The following is a 22,461-nucleotide window of genomic DNA, read 5'->3' as shown; positions in this document are numbered from 1 at the left end:
AAAAAAAAAAAAAAAAAACAAACTTGTTGTGTTCCTGTCTTCCTGTGCCTCTTTACATTGTTCACTAGCTTAGTATTTTTTTTCATATTACCACATTTGATTGCAGATTCTGATAGCCAAATTTTCTATAAACTGTCTCCAGCTAGTTTTGAGTTATAGGATGTTCATAACATCTTCTTTGAACCCCTTTTGAGTTTTTTGTTTGCTTGTGTATGTAAACTGTAGTTGCTATTATTATCATGTTTGTATTGCATACACCATGCCAAACTATTCTAGAATGTTCACTCCAAGAGAGCAGGGTTATCTCTCTTGTTTTTTACTGTATCCTCAGTGCCTGACACTTAAATGCTCATTAAATATTTGTTGAATGAATCAATCTCAGGAAAGGGCCTTCCTCTAGGGCTGCCATAGTCTCTGGGAACAGCTCCCCTTCTTGCCTTTTTATTTCAGTCACTTCTTGTGCTCTAAACTGACAGCTGTTTTTGAACGATGTAGATTCTCTATGCTCACCTCCACTGTGAAACATGCTCACCTGCTCATTGGTCGTGGATAAAATATCTTCCTTAAAGTCATCAGATAAGGGATCCTGGGAAGGTTGGGAGGCAAAAATGGTCTAGAAAGGTTATGAGGGAGAAAGCATTGGATTATTTCTACAAGAGTGTTGGAAATGGCAGAAGTGATACTGTTAACTATAAATCCTTACAGGATGATGAAAACTGGGGTTGTTAGTCATTTCTATATTATTATCTTCATTATTCAGCACGGAATTGTAATGCAACCTCTTTTTTTAGAGCATCAAGGGCACACGTTATGAGAAGCAGAGCCTAAATCAGAACTCCTATTTCCTTATTCTCAGTCCAATGCACTTTACAGCCAGTTCCTGAGTTATGAACCAGATTAGTTTGTCTTAAGTCTTTAAGTCAAATTTGTAGGTAAATCTAAACAGGTACATACGGTTATTTAGCCTTACTTCAGTGCAAGAAAAGACTCGAAGCCTTTTCAACAAGCTGCTTGTGCAGCAAGTGACGGTGTCTGAACGAAGAACTTGCTGCGAGTAGGGACTGGTTCAATGGTTTCAAAGTGAGGGCAAATTTATACAACAAAAATTTACGTAACATTAAAGGGCAAGGGTTTGTACATGTAATTTCCCAGACTCATAGTAAACACTCACAAAATGGTTCTCTGCGTGCTCTACACCAAATAGATGTTCAGTAAACGTACTGAACCACTCACAAAAGAAAACTAAAGTCTTTTCCTGTAAGCGTCAAACGTACAGTGATCCTCTAGCCTCTGCATGTCTGATTTTATTCCCGCTGTGTAACAGTGGTGAAGCAGCAGCAGTCTCCAACGACATGGAGACGAGCCACATGCGATCTGAAACAACGCTACGCCACGAGCCGGAAATACATCCACATCCGCCGACGAGCGCCGCATCCCACCTTCTGGGGTCACTACCCTCAGGGCGGAGTTGCTGACAGTTCGTCCCAGCCGTCCTAGCCGCTCATTTTCTCAGCGCTCCGCCCCCTCAGACGTGATAGGTAGCTGGTCTCGGCCAATGGTGACACAGCTTCTTAGGAGCCACAGCCAGTCAGGGCTTAGGGCCCGGAAAGGAGCGGGGCCGAGTCAGAAGAGTCTGACGCGGCAGGGGTGGGGGGCGGGGTAGAGCGGCGCGGCGCATCGCGGCAGCGGAGGTAAAATGGCGGCTGTGCTTGATCTGCGTTTTTGCAGTTAGGCTGCTGCTTCGCCCATTATATTCCCTCGGAGCTGCTAGTCTGCCTCAACCAGCGGCAGAGTCTCTCGCCTTCCTGTAGGCTCCCAGGAGCCAGATTCTCTGGTGCATTGAGCCTTAGGACAAAATGGCGCTTTCACGGTCCGCTGAGGACCGGCCGGGCCGAGGCGTGAGCTCCGAGGCGGGCCTGAACAAAGGCGACGTGCAGGGAGGCGGGGCGAGGTCCTGCGGCGTTGTTGCCGCTTGGAGTCGGCGCTGGCGCTTCCTCGTGGTGCTGCATCCGTGCGAGTCCTTGATATACTTTCGACGTAGTGGTGGACCGGGTTGGGGTGGTTATGGAGGGAGAACTTGAGGTGAGGCAAATTCACAAATGGCTGAGGAAAGCGTGAAGGGAGTAAAGGAGGGCAGAGGGGAGTTATGGAGAATACCCTGCTTTCCTCCGAGGCCAACTTTTTCCTGTCCGTTAGAAACTACTCGCGGTCTGTCCGCAAATTGTGGAGCAGGAATTTTCGGGAATGGTAAGGGCTTTTTGATCTTTTGTATGTCCCTGCAGGTTCTGGTATGAACAGGATTCGGATTCACGTCTTGCCAACCAATCGGGGGAGGATCACTCCAGTGCCTAGGTCTCAGGAGCCCCTGTCTTGTTCATTCACTCATCGCCCATGCTCTCAGCCTCGTCTGGAGGGACAGGAATTTTGCATTAAGCATATCCTTGAAGACAAGAATGCACCTTTCAAGCAGTGTAGTTATATATCGACGAAGAATGGAAAAAGATGTCCCAGTGCTGCCCCAAAGCCTGAGAAGAAAGATGGGTATATATGTATAGATTATATGTCGTTTGTGGCTTAAGTTTTAAAATGTGAGGGAGATGTAGTGTGCTGTGGGCTTGAAGTTATGGACGTATTGGAAAATAAATAGAAAATTGGAAAAAATAAAAATTGAGAAAACTGTAAGGAAACCTGGGTTCTCTCCAAGTAACCTTGGATGGGTCAAGTTCATTCCTTTGTATCTTTTTCCTTATCTGTAACAGAAGGAATATTTTAGGTTATTATTAACCTTTGGGTCTATGACTCTTGGTCTTCCATGAACATTGCTAAACAATGAAAATTGTGTATGTGTGCTTTTTTCTGGGAGAGTTTTCGCAGCATTCATCATATGCAGAAAGGTATCCGTGACCTCAAAAACAAATTTTCACTAGATTTCGCTGTATCTTCTAGTTATAAAATCGTCGTAAATTTTATCTATAATGTATTGATACTAAAGTAAAATATAGGTGGCCTTTCAGAACCGATTTTGAAAAATGAGAGTGGATCTCTTTGATTTGTTCTGAGGTGATGTCAGCATTTTTATGGTTGGAATGGGTACAGATGGATAGAGCGTTGGATTATGCTACCTGCATTTCTCTTTAGTAACACAAAATTGATTGACCTTGGGGCAAGTTAAATTCTTCTGACTCATTGGCCTTTTTAAAAATCTAATACTCGTTTTAATTTTCTAAAGATGATTTGAAGATCAGTGACTGTGAAAATTATTGAATCCTTTCAAGAAGGAACCTGTCTGAGTATAAAATGTTTAATCTTTTATCTCCTTAGGGTGTCCTTCTGTGCTGAACATGCCCGTAGGAATGCCATGGCACTTCATGCCCAAATGAAGAAGACTAACCCAGGGCCTATGGGTGAAACACTCTTGTGCCAGCTGAGCTCATATGCTAAGACAGAGCTGGGTTCTCAGACTCCAGAAAGTAACCGCAGCGAAGCTAGTCGAATTCTGGGTAAGGATCTTCTCTCCTAGAATGAAAAAGGAGGTAGAATATTAAAGAATTTATTTTGGTTTAATACATTCCTTGAGCATATTTGGCGCTTGATAATACAATGTAACTGTTGATTCATTGGGAATTGGTGAGAATTCCAGGATTGCTGTGTTGGTGCAGTGGTTAAGAGCTCAACTGCTAACCAAAAATGTTGGTAGTTCAAATCCACCAGCCACTCCTTTGAAACTCTGTGGGGCATTTCTACTCTGTTGTATAGGGTTACTGTGAGTTGGGATTGACTTGAGGGCACTGGGTTTTGTTTTTGCCAGTTCTTTTGAAGTAAAGTCTTAGTTATCTAGTGCTGCTACAACAGAAATACCACAAGAGGGTGGCTTTAACAAACAAATTTATTTTCTCATAGTTTAGGAGGCTAGAAGTCCAAATTCAGGGTACTGGCTCTAGGGGAAGGCTTTCTTTCTGTCAGCTCCAGAGGAAGGTCCTTGCCTCTTCTGAGTTTCTCCTGGGTGATCTTCATGTGACTTGGCATCTCTCTTTCCCTTTTTCTCTCTCTGCTCCTTTGTTTAATCTCTTTATATCTTAGAAGAGATTGACTCAAGGCACCATACGTTAATCCTGCTTCATTAACAGAACAAAGACAACCCATTTCTAAATGGGATTATAACCACAAGCATAGAGGTTAGGATTTACAACACACGTTTTTCAGGGATATAATTAAATCCATAATAAATAGTGTGTGCTTAGAGTTACCATGACTTTTTCCTTTTCCTTTGTTGCTGTTTTTATGTTTAGCAACTTTGTAATTTCAGGAAACAGGAATACTTTGGAGTTGGTTTTCTAGCCTGTAGAGCGGGCATGGTTAACTCATTTATAATCTTACCTAATTTTAACTGGTTTATATATTTTATAAAACTATTTTTATTAGCCAGTGCCTCTGTACTGTTTTTTTTTTTTTTTTTTAATTTTAGATTTTGGGTTATGTAAAATAATCTAGTTTTGTGTGATGGAGTTACAGAGGTGGGAAGTCTTAATGGCTCTTCTCCCTTCGTTGCCTCAGATGAAGACAGCTGGAGTGATGGGGAGCAGGAACCCATTACTGTGGATCAGACATGGAGAGGTGACCCTGACAGTGAAGCTGATAGTATAGACAGTGATCAGGAAGATCCCCTCAAGTAAGTTGCATCTCCACATGTGGCTTTTTTCACGTAGTTAGTATGTGAAATATAGTACTGCATGTTGTTAATAGATTAATAACCTAGGATGGTTGAAGATAGCTATTTGTGAGCAGTAACAGGTTTCTGTATATTAAAGTGTCATGGTTTGTCACCATCTTGATTCAGGGCAGGATTTGATTATTTTAGAAGCTTAAAATTCGGGAAAATTTCTTTGAGTATCAAATTTCACATGAGAAAGAGTGGGGAAATTTCTTGGACTTGGGAGTAGGGTGAGGGTTGAGAAAGGCTCAGACCAGTTAGGGGAGAGAAAACAAGGATGTAACTAGGTGTTTGGCCTAAACCTCGAAATAGTGAGGTTACTGTACTTGAATAATCACTATTTTGTAATATTCCTTGGGTGTTTGTGGAATTTTATTTCTTAAGAAAAATATATTCAAAAATTTCTTTTGGTTTCCTGCCTAAGAAAGAGAAACCAATTTAGAAACTCAGAAGTGAGTAATCAGCCTACTTGTATCTTAGTAAAGGTCTTCACTGCATCCGTCATCATTTCAGGAGTTGTAGAAACATAAAAATATCTCTACTCCAAAGATATTTTTGTGTCTCTCACTTTCTTTCTCTTTTTTTTTTTTGCTTACTCACTCTGGCCTTTTAACATTTGCCACTGACATTTTAGGTAATTTTAGGAGTAATGAATTTCTAGATTTGACTGTATTGGACTTTCATTCCTGGAATGTATGTTTTTTCATTACACCTTGGATTTGTAAGAGTTTTGTAAGAGTCATTTAGGGTTGCATTTTCTGAGTAGATCAATTTTACCTGTTTCTATTGAGTAACCTCAGTATAGTCAGCTATTTAGGAAGTACTAATTTGCAAAGTCCATCTAAGCAGTTTGAAAGGACATTAGCTAGCAGAATTCTCACAATTAGTAACAATACTAAGTTGTCTTAGTTTTCTAGGGCTGATATAAACACAAATACCATGAATGGGTAGCTTTAAAGAGCTGAAATTTATTTTTTCACAGTTCTGGATGCTAAAAGTCCAAATCAGGGTTGGTCTTGTCCGTCCTTGTTGATAGTCGGGGACGTTTGTTGATTCTTGGCAGCAGCCTCTGCTGGTGGCGCAGTGGTTGAGTTTGGCTGCTAACCAGAAGGTTGGTAGTTTGAATCCACCAACCACTCCTGAGAAACGCTATGGGGCAGTTCTGCTCTGTCCTGTAGGGTCGCTGTGAGTCAGAATCAACTGGACAGCAGCGGTTTTTTTTAAATTTCTGCCTAATTTGCCCTTTTTAGAACTCAAAAGTGATTAGGTTTAGGGCACACCTTACATTGGTATGGCCTCATTAACATAACAAAGAATCCTTGTTTCCAAACAGTTACATCCAAAGGAATAGGGGTTAGAATTCCAACACATAGGTATTTTAGGAGGATGCAGTTCAAACCATAACACAAAGCATATTCATTCTTTTTTCCATTGTGGTGCTAGATAACCAAACTTAGTGTTTTGAAGAGGTGTATACTCTGGTGATGTAATGGTTAAGTGCTGGGCTGTTCGAACCCACCCAGTCACCCAGCTGCTCTGCCCCATAGGGTTTTCTAGGCTGTAATCTTTACAGGAGCAGATGGCCAGGTCTTTTCTCCCAGGGAGCCACTGGTTGGGTTGGAACCACCGACCTTTCATTTAGCACCCGAACGATTAACCATTGCACCGCCAGGGCTCCTAGTTCCAATATAGGAATATATTTAAAAAAAAAAAAAAAAATTAACATACTTAGAAGTTTGTAGTCATTTCTTGTTGGTGTCTTTTGTGCTTTAAGTAAAGTATACTAAGGTACATGTTACTAAATTGAATACTTTTAAGCTGTCCTGACTAATAAATGAAAGAATATATATTCATGAGAATGTCGAATATTCCACATTTTCACCCTTTTTTAACAATGCATATAATTGAGAAATATAATGAAATACAAATACACCTCCACTGTTTTGTGAGATCAGACATTAGTATCCATCCTTGATTTCCTTTTACTAACAACTTGAATGGTAAAATGCTTTATGAAAGCATTCCTGTTTAATAAGGTTTCAGTTAGCACTGACTATTTGTTAAATAACAAACTAAGTCCAACCTCTCTACTTAAAGCTTGGGCTTTATTATTGTGCTTTTCTTATGGTTTGCTGAATTCTGTTTTATTCCAGACATGCTGGTGTCTACACAGCAGAAGAAGTGGCCCTAATTATGCGTGAGAAGCTAATTCGTTTGCAGTCTCTGTACATAGATCAGTTTAAACGACTTCAGCATCTGCTCAAAGAGAAGAAGCGCCGTTACTTACATAATCGCAAAGTGGAACATGAAGCTCTAGGCAAGTTTTGTGGTAGTTCCAACAAAGCTTGTCATGGGCCAGCCTGTGAATTTAGTATTGGTTAGATTTACTTCTGTCTTGGTACCCTGGATGAGGGGGTGGTGGTTTGCTTTTCAAATTGCCAGCAAGGAGTAAGGGAGCCCTTGTGGCACAGTGGTTGAGAGCTTCGCTGCTAATCAAAAGGTTGGCAGTTCACATCCACCAGCCATTTCTTAGAAACCGTCTGGGGCTGTTCTGCTCTGTCATGTAGAGTAGCTAGGAGTCCGGGTTTTTTTTGTTTAACAAGGAATAAACAGATTTCCTTGTTTACTCCTTAATTTGGAGTAGCATTTTGATTGGGTGCTTAGCAGATAACATCTTGAGTGTTGTGACTCTCCAGGTAGTAGCCTCCTCACTGGCCCAGAGGGACTTTTGGCCAAAGAACGAGAGAACTTGAAGCGACTGAAATGTCTCCGGCGGTATCGCCAGCGCTATGGAGTGGAAGCCTTACTACACAGACAGCTGAAGGAACGCAGAATGCTGGCCACAGATGGTGCAGCCCAACAGGTAGTTTGTGTGTATATCTCTAAGGTTATATACATTTACAGAGTTAAGGTGCTTGTCAAAACACTGTTATCCAGTTTTGGCTCTCAAATCTGACTTATGGGACCTGGGTGTAGTAAAAAGAGCACTTACTTAGAAGTCAGGAGACACGGGTTTTAGTTTCAGTTCACTACCAGCTCTGTGCCTGCACAAATAGCTTAACTTCACTGGGCTTCAACATTCTCATCTGCAAATTGAACGTTTGGAATTGATTTCTACTTAAGTGGTTCAGAAATTCTTCAGTTTAGAAATAGGCACAGATTGCCCGAGTTGTTTGGGAGTCTCATTTGAAAAGGTGGGACTATAGATAGAAGAATAGGAGCAATTGAATGTTAGAAAATAAAGTTGATAGGAAACAAGTGATCTTTTTAAATTTGTTAAGTGCATGGTCCCTGCTTCAGTGAGAATAGTTCCATTTTTATTTGTTATATTTATGGAGGCTCCGCATAAGATTACAAGTTAAATAAGGGTTCTGCTACTAAAAGACAAATTAGTTTGAAAACCCTTAGGCTGTAGCATGCTTTTACAATATAGAGAGGTGTTTTGAGTATCGTCATCATAGGTAATTGGTTATATGTACTTCCGTGGATTATATATATTTTTCGATTTATCTGTTTTCTCCATTTTAGGCCCATACCACTCGTTCCAGTCAGAGGTGCTTGGCATTTGTGGATGATGTTCGTTGTTCCAATCAGTCTCTTCCAATGACCAGACATTGCCTTACCCGTATCTTTTTACTCTGCTTACTCAATCTCTGATTTGCTAGCTAGAGTGAGGGCTAGTGGGAATCTTAATCTCTGCTTATTTGCTTAATTGAAGGCCTTTAGTTTCCTTTGGCCCTGAATCAAGGCCAGCAGTTTAATGGAGCTGTTGGTTTCAAGCAGGAGCCTAAAGAAATGTCTTCCTATGGTCTGTTGGCCATTTCAGAACTTTGGGAATGTAATGGTCAATTCATTAGAAAGAAACATCTGAGTCCTTGGTGATAGATGTGAAGTAATATTTATTTGTAGTCTTAATGCTGGGATTCCAAAATACAGGAATCCCTGATTTAACTTGTTCATTAGAATTATAATGATGTTAAATCTAATAATTACAAAAAAAATCACTGTGGAAGGGTTTTCTACTCAACAGTAGGACACTTCAGAACTGTGACCCTCCTTTGAGTATTGTCCCTTTGTATGGTCGGCCTTGACTTGAATATTTTAAAGTTCAAATTGGAAACTTCCTGTTTCCAAAAATGAGATGCTATTTTCCCCTCTTCTCAATTAATTTACTTTTGAACTATCATAGTGTCTCTTGAGTCTATTAAGAACTACATTTACCATTGGGTTTCAGAAAGTTTTGAATTGTTCATTGGATGGTAAAAGTGCATTTTTATTATGGACGTTGATTGAAAAAGTTACTTTCATAGGAAAGACACTTGGTGAGGAAATGTGATGATCTTCATTATATGAAAAGCAGAAATTGCTGGATTTCATTTGCTTGGCAAGTGATACCAAGTATTTGGAAAGTGTAAAATGTATTTTGTTTAATAGGAAGAGAAGAATTTTCTTTTGTTCTTTTGACAGGAAAATTTATTTTTAAACATTTTGTTAATTTATTGGTAATTGCAGCATAGGTCTGAAAGGATTATTATCCTTAACGTATAAAATGCTTGTGCAAAATAAAATGTTCAAAACATAATTGGGCGAGCTATCTATGGACATTTAAAAGAAGATAAAAGTGGCTGATAGTTGAAAAGTGTTCATCTTCACTATAAACAAATGAAATAGGAACTAAAACTTTTTATGTATAAGTTTAATATCTATAATATTTAAAAATAAGAGTATAAATTATTTAATGAGTGAATTTCAAAAGTTAGGACATGGTGAAATTGGACCCTCTTAAACACTCATTGGAACTATAAATTGGCACAAGCTTTTTGGAAAGCAAATTAACAATATTCGTATTCTTTGAGGTAGTAATTCCACCTCTGAATCATTTTAAAGAGGTAATTAAATATCCATATTTTTACATAAAACTTCATCCAACTGAAGGTAGCCTTAAATTTTTCAGAGATGAGCAATAGAGAAGTATGGAATGGCACACGTAATGTGGAATATGTTCAGGCATTAAGCATTATCCTTAACAAAATTTGTGAATGACATGGGAAAAAGTTTGATAGTGACAAAAATAGGAATTTTGTAGCGTATGATGTAATCTGTTTTAACTGCATCTAACTAAAGCCTGAGAGGGAAGGAATGTAACGAAGAAATGTCATTGCTTTTGGATGGTGGGATTATGAATGCCTTTTTCCCCCCTCGGAAACCCTGGTGGTGTAGTGGTTAAGAGCTACGGCTGCTAACCAAAAGGTCAGCAGTTTGAATCCACCAGGCGCTCCTTGGAGACCCTGTGGGGGAGTTCTACTCTGTCCTATAGAGTGGCTGTGAGTCAGAATCGACTCAAAAGCAATGGGTTTTGTTTTTTTTTCCCCCCTCTGCTTTAAACTTTTCAGATTTTCTTTAATGAGCTTGAATTACTTTTATAAGAACCGCCCCCCCCAAGTTATAGATAAACTTACAGATATTAAGGAGTATTTTATACATTTCTTGTAATACTGTACTTAAATAGGTTTTCATTAGGATGTTGATATTTTAAAAAGCAAAGTTGGAAATGAAATGTATTTGAAAAGAGGAGGAAAGTATTTGTTTTTGTGCTCTTTTCCTTTTCACTCCATAGTTGCCTAAGTCACTTACCCTTCCTTAAGTCCTTACCCCAGAGAAAGATGCGCCTGCCATTGGTGACCTGTTAACTCTTTACTCTGGTCTAATGGAGACAGCACTGGACTGAAAGTGAAGGACCCAGACTCTAGTTGTAGGTCAACCATTCCCTTTCTCTTTGTTTCTGTTGTCCCATCTGAAAGGAAAGGGGGTGGAGGAGGGTGGGGGTGGGGAGGGTTCTTCCTGGATATTTTGGTATTAAATAAGAGACTTTTGTGAAAGCCCTTTAGAATTCCATAAAAAAGTTCTGGCTGAAATATTTAATTGAATAGATTAACATTTTAAATATTAATAATTTAAGATTGGGCTTGTTAAGTACACTGGAGACTGCTTAGATTTTACGTTTATTATTCCTGCAAGTCAGATTGATGCTGTTAGATTCGTATATTTGTTCATTTGATCATTCAACAACTATTTGTTTACTTTGCACTATCTACTGTTCCTTTTAGAATAGTAGTTCCACCTGGGATCCCAGGGGACATTTCACAATGTCTGGAGACATTTTTGGCTGTCATAACTGGGAGAGGGGGTACTTCTGCATCCAGTAGATAGAGGCCAGGAATGCTGCTAAACATCCTAAAGATGCCAGTACAACTCCCCATAAAAAGAAGTACTTGACATAAAGTGTTGGTAGTGCTAAGATCGTGAAACAGGTGTTTGAACCCTGCTGAGAATTTGTGTTTCTAACAGGTTCTCTGATGAGAATTTGCATTTCTATCCCCAGATATACTGAATCAGAATCTACATTTTAACAAGATTTCCAGGTGATTCTTAATGTATAACTTCCTGGGAACTGGTAGGAATGCAAATTCTCAGCAGGGGTTCAGCCAGAACAAAGGAACCATTTAGAAGCCCTATTGAAACCCTGCTTTCAAATCTGGCCATTCCCAAGTGTGGATTGAAAAATATGACTTTACTCAAGAAGTTTTATTTAGTTTAAGAAATTATGTGCGTTAGATTTTTTTATTTTTAAAAATTGCATTAAAATTTTTGGGATAAAAATAACCTGTGATTCTATAATCTTGGGTACAGTTATAGAAAATTGTGCTTTCTGATTTAAAAATAAGCCCAAATTTAAAATGACACTCATTTGTTAATCCATGGGAAATAACCATGTAGTTAGTATTTCAAGAAATGGGGACTCCTTAGTAAATGTATTTTGTAGAATAATTTGAACTGGAATTTTGTTATTTTATCTAATCATGATTTCAACTTTGATTCATTCTACAGAGTTTCTTTGACAACTCGGAAATATAGCCCTTCTCGGCTTCTACCCTTAATAGAAGTTGTTATAGAGCTCCTGGAGTGTTCCTGGAGTACTTCTTTCCATGGGCCCTCATGAGGAAAATTAATTATCTTCCTTTTCTCTTTTGGATGATAACAGAGCTCCCCCTGCGCCTACCCTCAAAAAAAAAAAAGGGAAATTTTTATTTCCTGTCAGGATATGATAAACCAGTTGCCATTAAGTCGATTCTGACTCAGGGTGACACCCCGTATGTCAGAGTAGAACTGCTCCATAGGGTATTCAGTGGCTGATTTTTCGGAAGTAGACCACCAGGACTTTCCTTCGAGGTGCCTCTGGCTAGACTCAACCTTCTGGTTAGCAGCTGAGTGAGTTAGCCACTTGTACCACCCAGGGACTCCACAGGATATGCTTGGTGACTGTTACTAGAGCTTTTGTTTTCCCCAGATGCCTGCTGCTTTAAATGAAGTTATCATGGAATTATATCTTTGGAAACAGGGTCCAAGAAGTTTTAAAACTTTGGCTGCCAGTCTCCTTAACAGTTGAAACAACATTGTATTTCTTACCTCTTGGAAGGGGTTGGTAGGGACCTCTGTGAGCCATTTACATTTGCCATGACATATTAATAGGGGTAGCTTTCTAGGAATGTTATTGGTACTTGCTTAGTACTGTATTTACAGAAGTTTTTCTGTACTTCACCCTCATAAGGGAGAACAAGATTAGTGTCTTAAGTTTAAATGACTGGGATTCAGAAACAGGTTACAGGACTTACATTAGATTTCTGATAGAGCTAGGATTAGGTGCTAGTAAGTGACACTTATTTTGAGAAGTAACTTAAATTGCTAACTGCATTTGGTTTTCTGTATCAAGTGTAACTAATTATTTTGCTTAGTCCAGATCTTGAATTTTACATGGCAGACAATTTTGAGTATATCGCTTTTTGTATTTTGTACCTTGGCTAGATCCCGTTTTATTTCCCTTGACCATTTTTCTACAGATATTTGTCAAGATACAAATCAGGTTCTCTTCAAATGCTGCCAGGGGTCTGAGGAGGTACCCTGCAACAAAGCAGTTCCTGTAAGCCTCTCTGAGGATCCCTGCTGCCCACTGCATTTCCAGTTGCCTCCTCAGATGTATAAGCCTGAGCAGGTACTATCTGTGCCAGACGATCTGGAAGCCGGCCCCATGGATCTGTACTTGAGTGCTGCTGAGCTTCAGCCGACTGAGAGTTTACCTCTGGAGTTCAGTGATGTAAGTTAGAGAAGCTCTGCTCTGGTTAGCCCTTGAGACAAGGCCTTATTTATTAATGATGAGAAAAGGTTAGTCTTTGTGGTCAGGAGAGCTGATAACAGAGTTTTTAAAATAATATACATGTGGTTGTATGTGTATGTTGAGCATATTGATTGAGAGATTGTGTAAATCCCTACCTGATTTTCCATACTTTTTTTCCCCTGCATAGTTTGTTTTATTGAGATATGATTCACATATCATGAATTTCACTCAGTGTTTGTTTTTTTTTAAATACATTCAGAGAATTATGTAACCATCACCACTATTAAATTTTAGAACTTTTTCATCCCCCCAAAAAAAGAAACCCAGCAACCCATTACCAGTCACTCCCTGTCTTAGTTATTTAGTGCTGCTGTAACAAATACCACAAATGGGTCGCTTTAGCAAACAGTATTTTCTCACAGTTTAGGAGGCCACAAGTCCGAATTCAGGGTGCTGGTTCCAGGAGAAGGCTTTCTCTTGTTGACTCTGGAGGAGGGTCCTTGTCTCTTCTGAGCTTTGCTCCTGGGTGATCTTCATGTGGCTTGACTGCTTGTTTAATCTCTTTTATATCTCAAAAGAGAGTGATTCAAGACACACCCTGCACTAATCCTGTTTCATTATCATAACAAAGACAACCCATTCCCAAATGGGATTATAACCACAGGCATAGAGGTGAGGATTTACAACACATATTTTTTGGGGGGACACAGTTTAATCCGTAACACTGCCCATTCTCCTTTTTCCCAGTCCTTGGAAAACACTAATCTATATTCTGTCTCTGTAGATTTGTTTATTCTAAACATTACATGTAAATGCAGTCATAATATGTGACCACCTGTGTCTGCCTTCTTTTGTTTAAGATAAGTGTTTTCAAGGTCCACCCATGTTGTAAGATGTATCAGTACCTCATTTGGTTTTATGGCTGAATAAGTATTCCATGTTATGGATATACCACATTTTGTTTATCCATTCCTCACTTGATGGACATTTGGTTGTTTACACTCTTTGGCCATGATGAATAATGCTGTTGTGAACGTTCCTGTACAGGTTTTCGTGTGGACATGTTTTCAGTTCTCTTGGGTATATACCTAGGAAAGGACTTATTTTTAAATCACTGTTTTCATTCAGACAAAAAAGCAAAAGTCATCTGTCTGTTCTGTCCATCTTGACACTTCTAAAACCACATTGTTTAGATTTGCAGAAGTTTTTCTGAGAGAGTGATAAGGGATAATTAAGGGAAATTGGAATGTCACAGTGATGGTTGGATTTGGTGTGGCTGAAACTTTGGTACCCATCCATAGGTAAGTCATTCATTACAATCTTAATAATATAAAAGAATTCTGATTTCTATACTTGTGTTTTGACCTTATAGTAAGGTTGTCATTTTTAGATTAATGTGTGCCCCAAGAAATGACTCTAAACTTAGCTCTGACTACTGTTTTTACTTTTAATGTGTTATTACAGATTCTACTTTGAACTGACTAGAACAGCACTGACCCCCTCAAGAGTGTTTGCTTTTACGGCCTTCTAAGTGTGCACACCACTCTTATCTTTTTCAGCTTGTACCTTGATTGGTCTCAGCCACATAAACCCATCTCTAATTTCATTTGTTTTCCTAATTAGCACTAAGCTAGTATTTGATTTTAGGGATCAATTGACATTCCATCTTTATTTTAGAACCTTGCTTAATCTTTAACCCTCTGGATAAAGGTCTTCCTTATTTATTTTGAAGATGAATTTTCAAAGTTTAATAATAAAGGTGTCTTGCATATAATCATAACGTATTTAAGTAAAAGATCAGATCTAAATGGAAAAATCAGTTTAAGTTGCAAGATTGTTTGCTAAGAGTAGAAGCAAGGTTTGGGTGTCCCAAAGGGTCTCTCTTATGAAAAGAGATAAACTAGGCCAGTAATTTTTTTGGGAAACCTGATTCCATTTTTTTTTTTTAATAATTCTTTTCTCTTGGCTATAAACTGTCTATAGACTTAGGAGACTCGATTTTAATTACTTCATTTATAATAACATAACTTTTTATTATCCTGATTATAATTGCTTTTAGACAGTTTATTTTGCATAGATTCATAGACTGAGAACTAGAAAGAGACGTTAGCGATTATATATCCCAGTACCTCCCAAACTTTTCCAGTGAGGTTATGTTGAAGACCGTAAGTGGATAGTCCTAGATTGATAAGGACAGGTTTTTGTTCACTTCCTTCATCTAATACTTGAAGAAAACCCAGAGGGGTGCTGTCTTTTTTTTAAAACTTCGTAACATGAGCACCTTTATAGGATCTAATAACCTAATAAATGTTACATCACTAAATTCTCTTAAAATATTAACGTACATGTGTATAAACTAAAACTAGCACACGTATTTTGCAACCTGTATATGCACACAGTCTAGGTCATTAACCTTTATTCATCTAATTATTAATTTCTAGAACAATTTCTGTTTCGAATTTTTTACTTTTCAAACCCTTTTGCTTACGTTTTTGACTGCTTGGTACACAAAGTTTTTCCATGTTTTACTGTTAGTTTTTAAGTGGTATTTTCACAAACCTTTGATAATCTAGATTTAAAAAAATATGACTGTTTACAGTATGTTCGAGGATTACATACGGTTACTTGCCTCTTTGGAGAATGAGTGAAAATACTAGATTATGAGATGTGATCATAGGCTGTTTCTTGACATGTAAGTAATAATAAAAAAATTTGAAAATACATCATCAGATTTGTTAATTTGTCGCATTAATTTTTCAAAGAATGTCATGAAAAATAACCTTATTTGAGAATCTGATAATGTTTTAAGATGAACCTTTGTTGTTAAGAGGTTTAAAAATGAAAAACAACCAGCTATTTGTAGTTGAGCATCTGTTATGTTTGTATTAACATACTTTTGTTAAGCACATTAATCTTAAAAAGTAAGTTTTATTCTTCCCTTAATCTTTAGGGGGGGTAAAAATTCTGCAAAAAGTACCAAAACAAAATCCAGTTTTAGAAATGAGTTTTTGTCCACATAAATTCTGGGTATATTTACCAGCAAAATTTTGCTGGAAAAAAATCTTTCTAAATTATATAAACTTCACCAAGCTAAAAATTAACTCATTACCTACATTCTGCCTTAGTTGTCATTCTGCAACTTGTTAGTACGATAACTTCTGGTAACTCTGCTTGTGGCTAGACCAAGTATCAGATGTTAACATGGTTAGGAAAGATTTCAGCCTTTATTCTGGATATTACTTTTGCTAGTTTTCTGTGCTTCAATCCCAGGAGTCTGGCAAATAGCAACTTTTAATACCTTAATTCTAGTACTTGATTATGTCTGTCTTCCCCTCCCTTCCCTGATGAATTTTGTTTTTGAGATAATAACAAACCTAAATTCTGTGTCCTCATACTTCAGCTTCCAGTCATTCCTGTTAGGATAGACATTTTTGCTTATCTTTTCTTCTCTTACTTTAGATTCCTTTCCCAAATTTTAATTTTTGTAACAGACAACACTGCATGTGAGAAAGCCTTTTCAGTTCTGTTTTCCTTTGAAAACATTCCCTCCATTGTCATCTTAAGATTTGGATCTCTTTTGTGTCACTGCTTATTAAATGGTTTCTTTTAAGTTCCAGTTATTGATACGATAGTTGTGTGTAGTAAAAAAACTGCAGAAAATAGATTTCAGAATCTTCCCTGTGAGGTAACACTGGTTTTTGTGGATAGTACAAAAGTTTTCAAACATATCTGAGAAGGACATTTCTGCTTAAATTGAACTACTTTAAATCTAGTAAGTTGTTTAATCATATTCTTTAATTATTGTGAAGATGTGGTTCTCAATTTTTGGTGATTAGGACACCAAAAAGAGAGAAAGGATAGCAGACTCTTAAAGAGCATAGAACTAAGCTTCATGTGAAGTTAGATTACTGGAAACAACCTCTATAAAGTGGAGTGGGCTCAGGGGAGTGCATAATGTTGGGTGTTTTTAACTCTTGGGAGAGTTTAGCATCAGGCTCTTGGAAAGCAGTGGCATAAAACTTAGTTTGTTGTGCTTTGTCTGAGCTTTTTGCTGTGTCTTAGGCCCTGAATCAAGACCAGTGGTTTGCTGTAGCAGTTGGTTTCAAACAGGAGCCAAGAGCATTGTCTTCCTGTGGTCTTTTGGCTATTCATTACCACAATGGGGAATGGCCAGTTCAGTTGGAAGAAACATACTCTGTAGAAATATAATGTCTTTTTTTTTTTTAATTAGTAGACGTTATTTTTTAGAACAGTTTTAAGTTTACAGAAAAATCGAGTAGAAAGTATAGAGTTCTCTCATACCCTCTCTCCCGTCATTTTTTTTTTCTTTTTCTTTAATATATAGAGCAATTGGACTACTTTAGGTTGAAGAATCAGAGACTTACTCTGTGGTGATAGAGATTTACCCAAAATAGTATTTTCTGTTTTCTACCCATTCAGAGGAACTTTGAGTTTTCTGTCCTCCCTACCTTTCTCTCTGTCCTTGCTTGCTTTGTGGCTGTTAGGGCATTAATTAAGCAGTCTCGTATTGCCCAGTATTTTTTTTTTTTTTAATTGTACTTCAGGTGAAGGGTTCCAGAACAAATAGTTTCTCATGAAACAGTAGTACACATACTGTTTTATGACATTGGTTAACAACCCCACAACATGTCAACCCTCTAACTTCTCAGCCTTTTTTTTTTTGGTGAAAATACACATAGCCAAAGATAACCATTTCAGAAATTTCTGCATGCATAGTTCGGTGACATTGACTATGCTCTTCCAATTGTGCTGTTATTCTCACTTAAGATGAAGGCTTACGGAACAAAATAGTTTCTCATTTAACAGTTACTACAAATGTTGCCCTATGACAATGGTTAACAATCTCACAATACATCAACAGTATCCTTACCCAACCTTGGGTTCCCTATCACCAGCTTCCTTGTCCCGTTCTGCCTTCTGGCCCTCGTCAGTGGACTACTGTACTTCGTTAGTCTCGCTTGGTTTTACGGGGCTGTCCACTCCCAGGCTGAACGGTGAACCTTGGAGATAACTTCACCACTGAGCTAAAAGAGTGTCTGGGGGCCATACTCCCGAGGTTTCTCCAGTCTCCTTTAGTCCAGTAAATCTGGTTTTTTTTTTTGTGAGTTAGAATTATGTTCTACATCCTTTTCCAGCTCCGTCCAGAACCCTCTGTTGTGATCCTGGTCAGAGCAGTCAGTGGTGGTAGCTGGGCACCATCTAGCTGTACTGGACTCAGTCTGGTGGAGGCCTTGGTAGCTGTGGACAATTAGCCCTTCAGACTAATCTTTTCCTTGTATCCTGTTCTCTTCATTCTCCCTTGCTCCCGAAGGGATGAGACCAGTGGAGTATCTTAGATGGCCGCTGACAGGCTTTTAAGAGCCCAGACACTACTCACCAAGGTAGAATGTAGAACATTGTCTTTATAAGCTGTGTTATGCCAGTTGAGCTAGATGTTCCCCGAGACCATGGTCCCCACAGCCCTCCGCCCAGCAGTTCAGTCCCTCAGGGAGTTTGGATGTGTCTATGTTGCCCAGTATTTTTAAGCAATGTTTTCATTTCCTAAAATTTGCAGTTGTGCTGATTGTCCATATTAGAGTCACCTAGAGCAGTACTGCAAGTTAGAAGTGTTGGGTCTTGATTTTTTAAATTAGAAGTTAATCCTGCTGCTTCTTCCATTTGGCCATTAATTGAGGTCTTTGCTAGGTTAGGAAAATCTGTGCTGTAACTTACTAGTTCATTTGGAAAGGAAGTAAATATAGTTTAAATGAGGTTTTGATGAACTACTCTTTCCACTAGAATCCAGAGGTTGACTACAGTTAGCCTTGGAGGGAGTATATTCTTTTGAAAAGCCATTATAGTGGTGTGTGGTGTGCTTTATACTTGGCAGCAAAATTCTCAGTGCTTTTGGATTTTGTTCTGTTTGTTGGACATGGTGGGAAAATCTTTTTTTTTTTGGATTAAAGGATGGCAAGAGGAGGGAAGGGTGGAGAATGGGAGAAGTGCTTTGAGATTTCCTGAAAAGTATTCCATCTTTAGCTTATTGGTTCCTTTGGTATCGCTGATAGGCTTTTCTCTTTCTTTTCCTAGGACTTGGATGTTGTGGGTGATGGAATGCAGTGCCCTCCTTCACCCTTGCTTTTTGATCCTTCACTAACCCTTGAAGATCATTCAATCAAGGAAATTGCTGAAGGCCCAGTGGATATATTGGCAAGTGAAGAACAACCCTAGCCAGGCTTCCCTCTTGTAGTGACCCAGCCAGGCAGAGGGCTCCCTGCTGGCTAAACTGAACTCTCAGGGAGTGAGGGTGTCATCACAAGTAGAGTGTAAAGATGCCCCAGATGGCTTTCGCTCAGTGATACCATGTAAGGAAGGTACTTAAAAAAATGCATTTTTTCTGCTCCTGAATGCCCTTGTTTCTTCAGTTCTCCAGATGGGCCCTTAGAACACCTCATTGCCTCTGGCCCCCGTATCTCAGAGAACAGTACAGAATTTATTTATTTAACTAGAAAAAGTTGAGGCAAGGAATTTGGGTAAATTGTTTCTTTTAAGGGGGAGTTCAGCAATGGAATTGTTTCCCTTGTAGAATAAGGGCAAGTAATGTGATTTGGCTTCTTTATTTGAGCCTTGGGTAGGATACCAGTGGCAGGCCCTAACTGAAGACCAGCAGTTATGTATTAGCTGTTGGTTTCAAGCAGAGGCCCAAAGAACTATCTTCCTATGGTCTTTTGGCTGTTGTGGAACTTCAGCAGAGAATGGCCATTTCATTTGGAAGAAACAGCTGACAGCTCTCCCATTGGGAGAGCCTCAGGAATGCTACAAGTAATGGGTTCTGACCCTAAGGGACAGGGATAACTAAATATAGGGCAATTGCCCAGAATTATTTTATTTCTGCTGTCTTGGTGCCAACATAAATGGGCATTGATGAGTTAGTTTCATGCTTCAAATCATAATGAATGAATTTGTAACTAAGTACCTTTATTTATTTTAACAGGGCCAGATACAGATGAATGTAGATGGATGCAGGTCACAGGGATCTCGAAATTCTGAGAAAGCCTCTGCACCATTGCCTCAGAGTGGAGTGGCTACTGCAAATGGGGAAGCAGAACCCACATCTATCAGTTGATAGTTTGTTTTGGGAACCATTGACTTTGGAGGATTTAAATTCCCCATTTTCCAAATAAGTGTTTCTGACCATCTCTCACTAAACAGGGGCAACCCAGACTACTTTGTTTTTCTTCTGGGTTATTGAGTATTACAGTCAAACCAGATTTTGGGGGAATGGACGAATAGTGTCTGAAAGTTTTGGGGTTCTTCCTACTCTGGGCCAGGGAGAGAGAGGTGATCCCTCTTGAAGCTGCTGGCATTGAGTTAAGTATTTGGGGCTGGGCCCGAGGGACATCTTTGTAATGGGATTCAAAGTCTTGGACAGGAATCCATATAGGTGATTAGGTGGGAGCTGTCTGTATGAGTGGTGCCCTGGAATATTGATGGACCCAGTGTCTAATTATCCAACAGCCTGCGGTTTTTTTTGCCTTTCCTCACCTGTCACCTAATTGGGTAGTTTGAACCCCCTTCTCTCATTGAACTCTGACCCATGTCCTCTGAGAAAGTAGCCCATAGGACCCCCTTAATCATCTTTTTGCTTCTAACCTATGTAAATTTCTATAGTGGCTATCTTATGTAAGATACAGTAAAATCTATTGTATATTGTTTCTATTAAATGTTAAAGAAAATATGAAAATGTAAAATAATCATCTGAATTGAATGCGTGTTTTGTTTGTATTTGAGTGTCTCATTTTTTTTGGTCTTAGGGACTAGCTGTTTCTGATGGAAAACAGGATAGATACACTCCAAGAAGTAAATACATTTTTGGTAACTTATTTTGGTTTTGGTTTGAAGGTTAAGGTAAAAACCTTCCAGTAAATGAGAAGGGTGGGACTTCCATTAAAGACTACCAGTTCCAAGTATCTTCCCTCTTTTAACCTTCCTTTCTGTTACTCCTCAAATCCAGTCTACAATTAATGTCCGGTTGTCATCTCAGAATTCTCTAGGGGTAGGATAATACATAAAACATTCAAAGAAATTGGGCCTGATGCTGAAACACAGAGGTAGGAATAAATTGTTACCATCAATCATCTTGATGCTGAAGTTGTAGTTCAGCTGGCTCCTTGCTATCATACCTTGGCAAGAGTGCGCTTCCTTTGAGGACCAGGCCCTCTAATCCTGCAGAGCCTAAAGTGAGGTTGAGTAGCACAAAATACTTCAGAGGGTCTTTGGGAGTGATAAGGAGGGCTGCTGCTTGTACTCCTTTGTTCCTGGATCCATATGATCTTCCCAATGCAACACAGGGCTATATAGAAGTCTTCGATTTAGTGCGTATACTATGCCCTGAAGTGTGGCTTCCCGTTCTTGCAAAGCATTTCTTCCCAGCTTCAACTGTACCTTTAATAGATGGTTCAGTGCTTTCTGAAGCCAGGTGCTTCTGGATGATACAGTATGTGATATGACTAGTGGATCCCTACTTTGCTGTGAAGTGAATCCCCTGTTCAGGTGCTATATTGTGTGGAATTTCATATCTCTGGTACTAGCTAAGGCCTCGCAGGCAGGAAAGGTAAAACCCATACCCAGAATAAGTCTCCCTGTGAGGATGTCCTGCTGGCTCTTCTAGGGGGAAGGGGTCCTCATGTATTTGACTCAACTTCCAAGAAGCTAGTTGGTGTCCTAGGAATAGTGCCACATCAGGGGGTGCAGTGTTGGTCTCCTGCTGACAAGTTAGACAGTTGGAGGGACAGTATCTAGACTGGTGTTGGTAAGTGGGAACCTGCCTACATTACTCATTTATGTTACATTCCTTGCTCCTGCAGGTGTTGGGTTTGTGATCTGGTTTAGGTCTTCATCCTTTCTCTCTTGAGAAAGGCAATAAATAGCCTCTTAACTAGGCTCCCAGCCTCAAATCTTGCCCTTCTGTAATCCATAGTGTAGACAGAATGATCTTTCTAAAACAAGCTTTATCCTTTCACTCCACTGCTTATGCCAACCCCTTTATATTGACTCAAGATATCTTTATGTCCATATCTATATATATATTTTCTGGTGCTTTGGGTTTCCATATAAATGTATATAAAGTAAGATTTAGCCTGTCAAATCCTATGAAAATTCTGTTCGGATTCTGATTTGGATTACATTGATTTTATAGGTCTATTTTGGGAGAAATGAAGTACATAAAAACATTGGACATGCTACATCTCCTCACTTAGATCTTTAGTTTCTATCTCAATAAAGTTTTATATTTTCCCCCAAGGTGTCTTCACATAATTTGTTGGAGTTGTTTCTAGATAACTTTTTTTTACATGTAGTTGTATTTAAAAATTTCTCTTTGAATTTTGTTACTGGTTAATGGAAATACATTTGATTTCTATATATTGATTTTATATTTAGTAACTTTGCAAAGTTCTCATATTCTAGTGATTTCTTTGTAGATTTTTTGGATCTTGTAAGTATGTAATCATGTCATTCATAAATAATGACAGTTTTGTTCCTTTCTAGTTCTTAAACCTCTTTTTGCCTTAATATA

At 38.8% G+C, this 22,461-nt stretch overlaps 1 protein-coding gene and 3 non-coding genes across 8 annotated transcripts; all 4 read left to right on the top strand.

Annotated features, from left to right (window-relative positions):
• Positions 1 to 1,644: 1,644 nt before the first annotated feature.
• Positions 1,645 to 20,638, top strand: KANSL2 (KAT8 regulatory NSL complex subunit 2). 5 transcript variants are annotated; one of them, XM_023742365.1, is made up of 10 exons: positions 1,645 to 1,691; positions 2,283 to 2,541; positions 3,322 to 3,500; positions 4,555 to 4,669; positions 6,865 to 7,028; positions 7,408 to 7,574; positions 8,240 to 8,336; positions 12,610 to 12,863; positions 18,975 to 19,094; positions 19,879 to 20,638. In XM_023742365.1, exons 2-10 carry the CDS (start codon positions 2,291 to 2,293, stop codon positions 20,008 to 20,010), a joined length of 1,479 nt encoding a protein of 492 aa, XP_023598133.1. In that variant the 5' UTR covers positions 1,645 to 1,691; positions 2,283 to 2,290; the 3' UTR covers positions 20,011 to 20,638. The 5 variants fall into 5 exon arrangements, with proteins under 5 accessions (XP_023598133.1, XP_023598134.1, XP_023598132.1 ...); XM_023742364.1 differs by lacking the exon at positions 1,645 to 1,691 and adding an exon at positions 1,705 to 2,011; XM_023742363.1 differs by lacking the exon at positions 1,645 to 1,691 and adding an exon at positions 1,705 to 2,082.
• Positions 8,444 to 8,580, top strand: LOC111822777 (small nucleolar RNA SNORA2/SNORA34 family). The gene has a single exon (XR_002825884.1). It is a non-coding gene; the product is annotated as a small nucleolar RNA SNORA2/SNORA34 family (small nucleolar RNA).
• LOC111822778 (small nucleolar RNA SNORA2/SNORA34 family) lies at positions 16,944 to 17,078 on the top strand. Its single transcript, XR_002825885.1, has one exon. It is a non-coding gene; the product is annotated as a small nucleolar RNA SNORA2/SNORA34 family (small nucleolar RNA).
• On the top strand, positions 19,531 to 19,667 carry LOC111822779 (small nucleolar RNA SNORA2/SNORA34 family). Its single transcript, XR_002825886.1, has one exon. It is a non-coding gene; the product is annotated as a small nucleolar RNA SNORA2/SNORA34 family (small nucleolar RNA).
• Positions 20,639 to 22,461: the final 1,823 nt, after the last annotated feature.

The sequence above is a fragment of the Trichechus manatus genome, unplaced genomic scaffold, assembly GCF_000243295.1.
Source record: "Trichechus manatus latirostris isolate Lorelei unplaced genomic scaffold, TriManLat1.0 scaffold00209, whole genome shotgun sequence".
Lineage (NCBI taxonomy): Eukaryota > Metazoa > Chordata > Mammalia > Sirenia > Trichechidae > Trichechus > Trichechus manatus.
The sequence above is the reverse complement of the archived record's forward strand: the minus strand, read 5'-3'. Positions and strand labels throughout refer to the sequence as shown.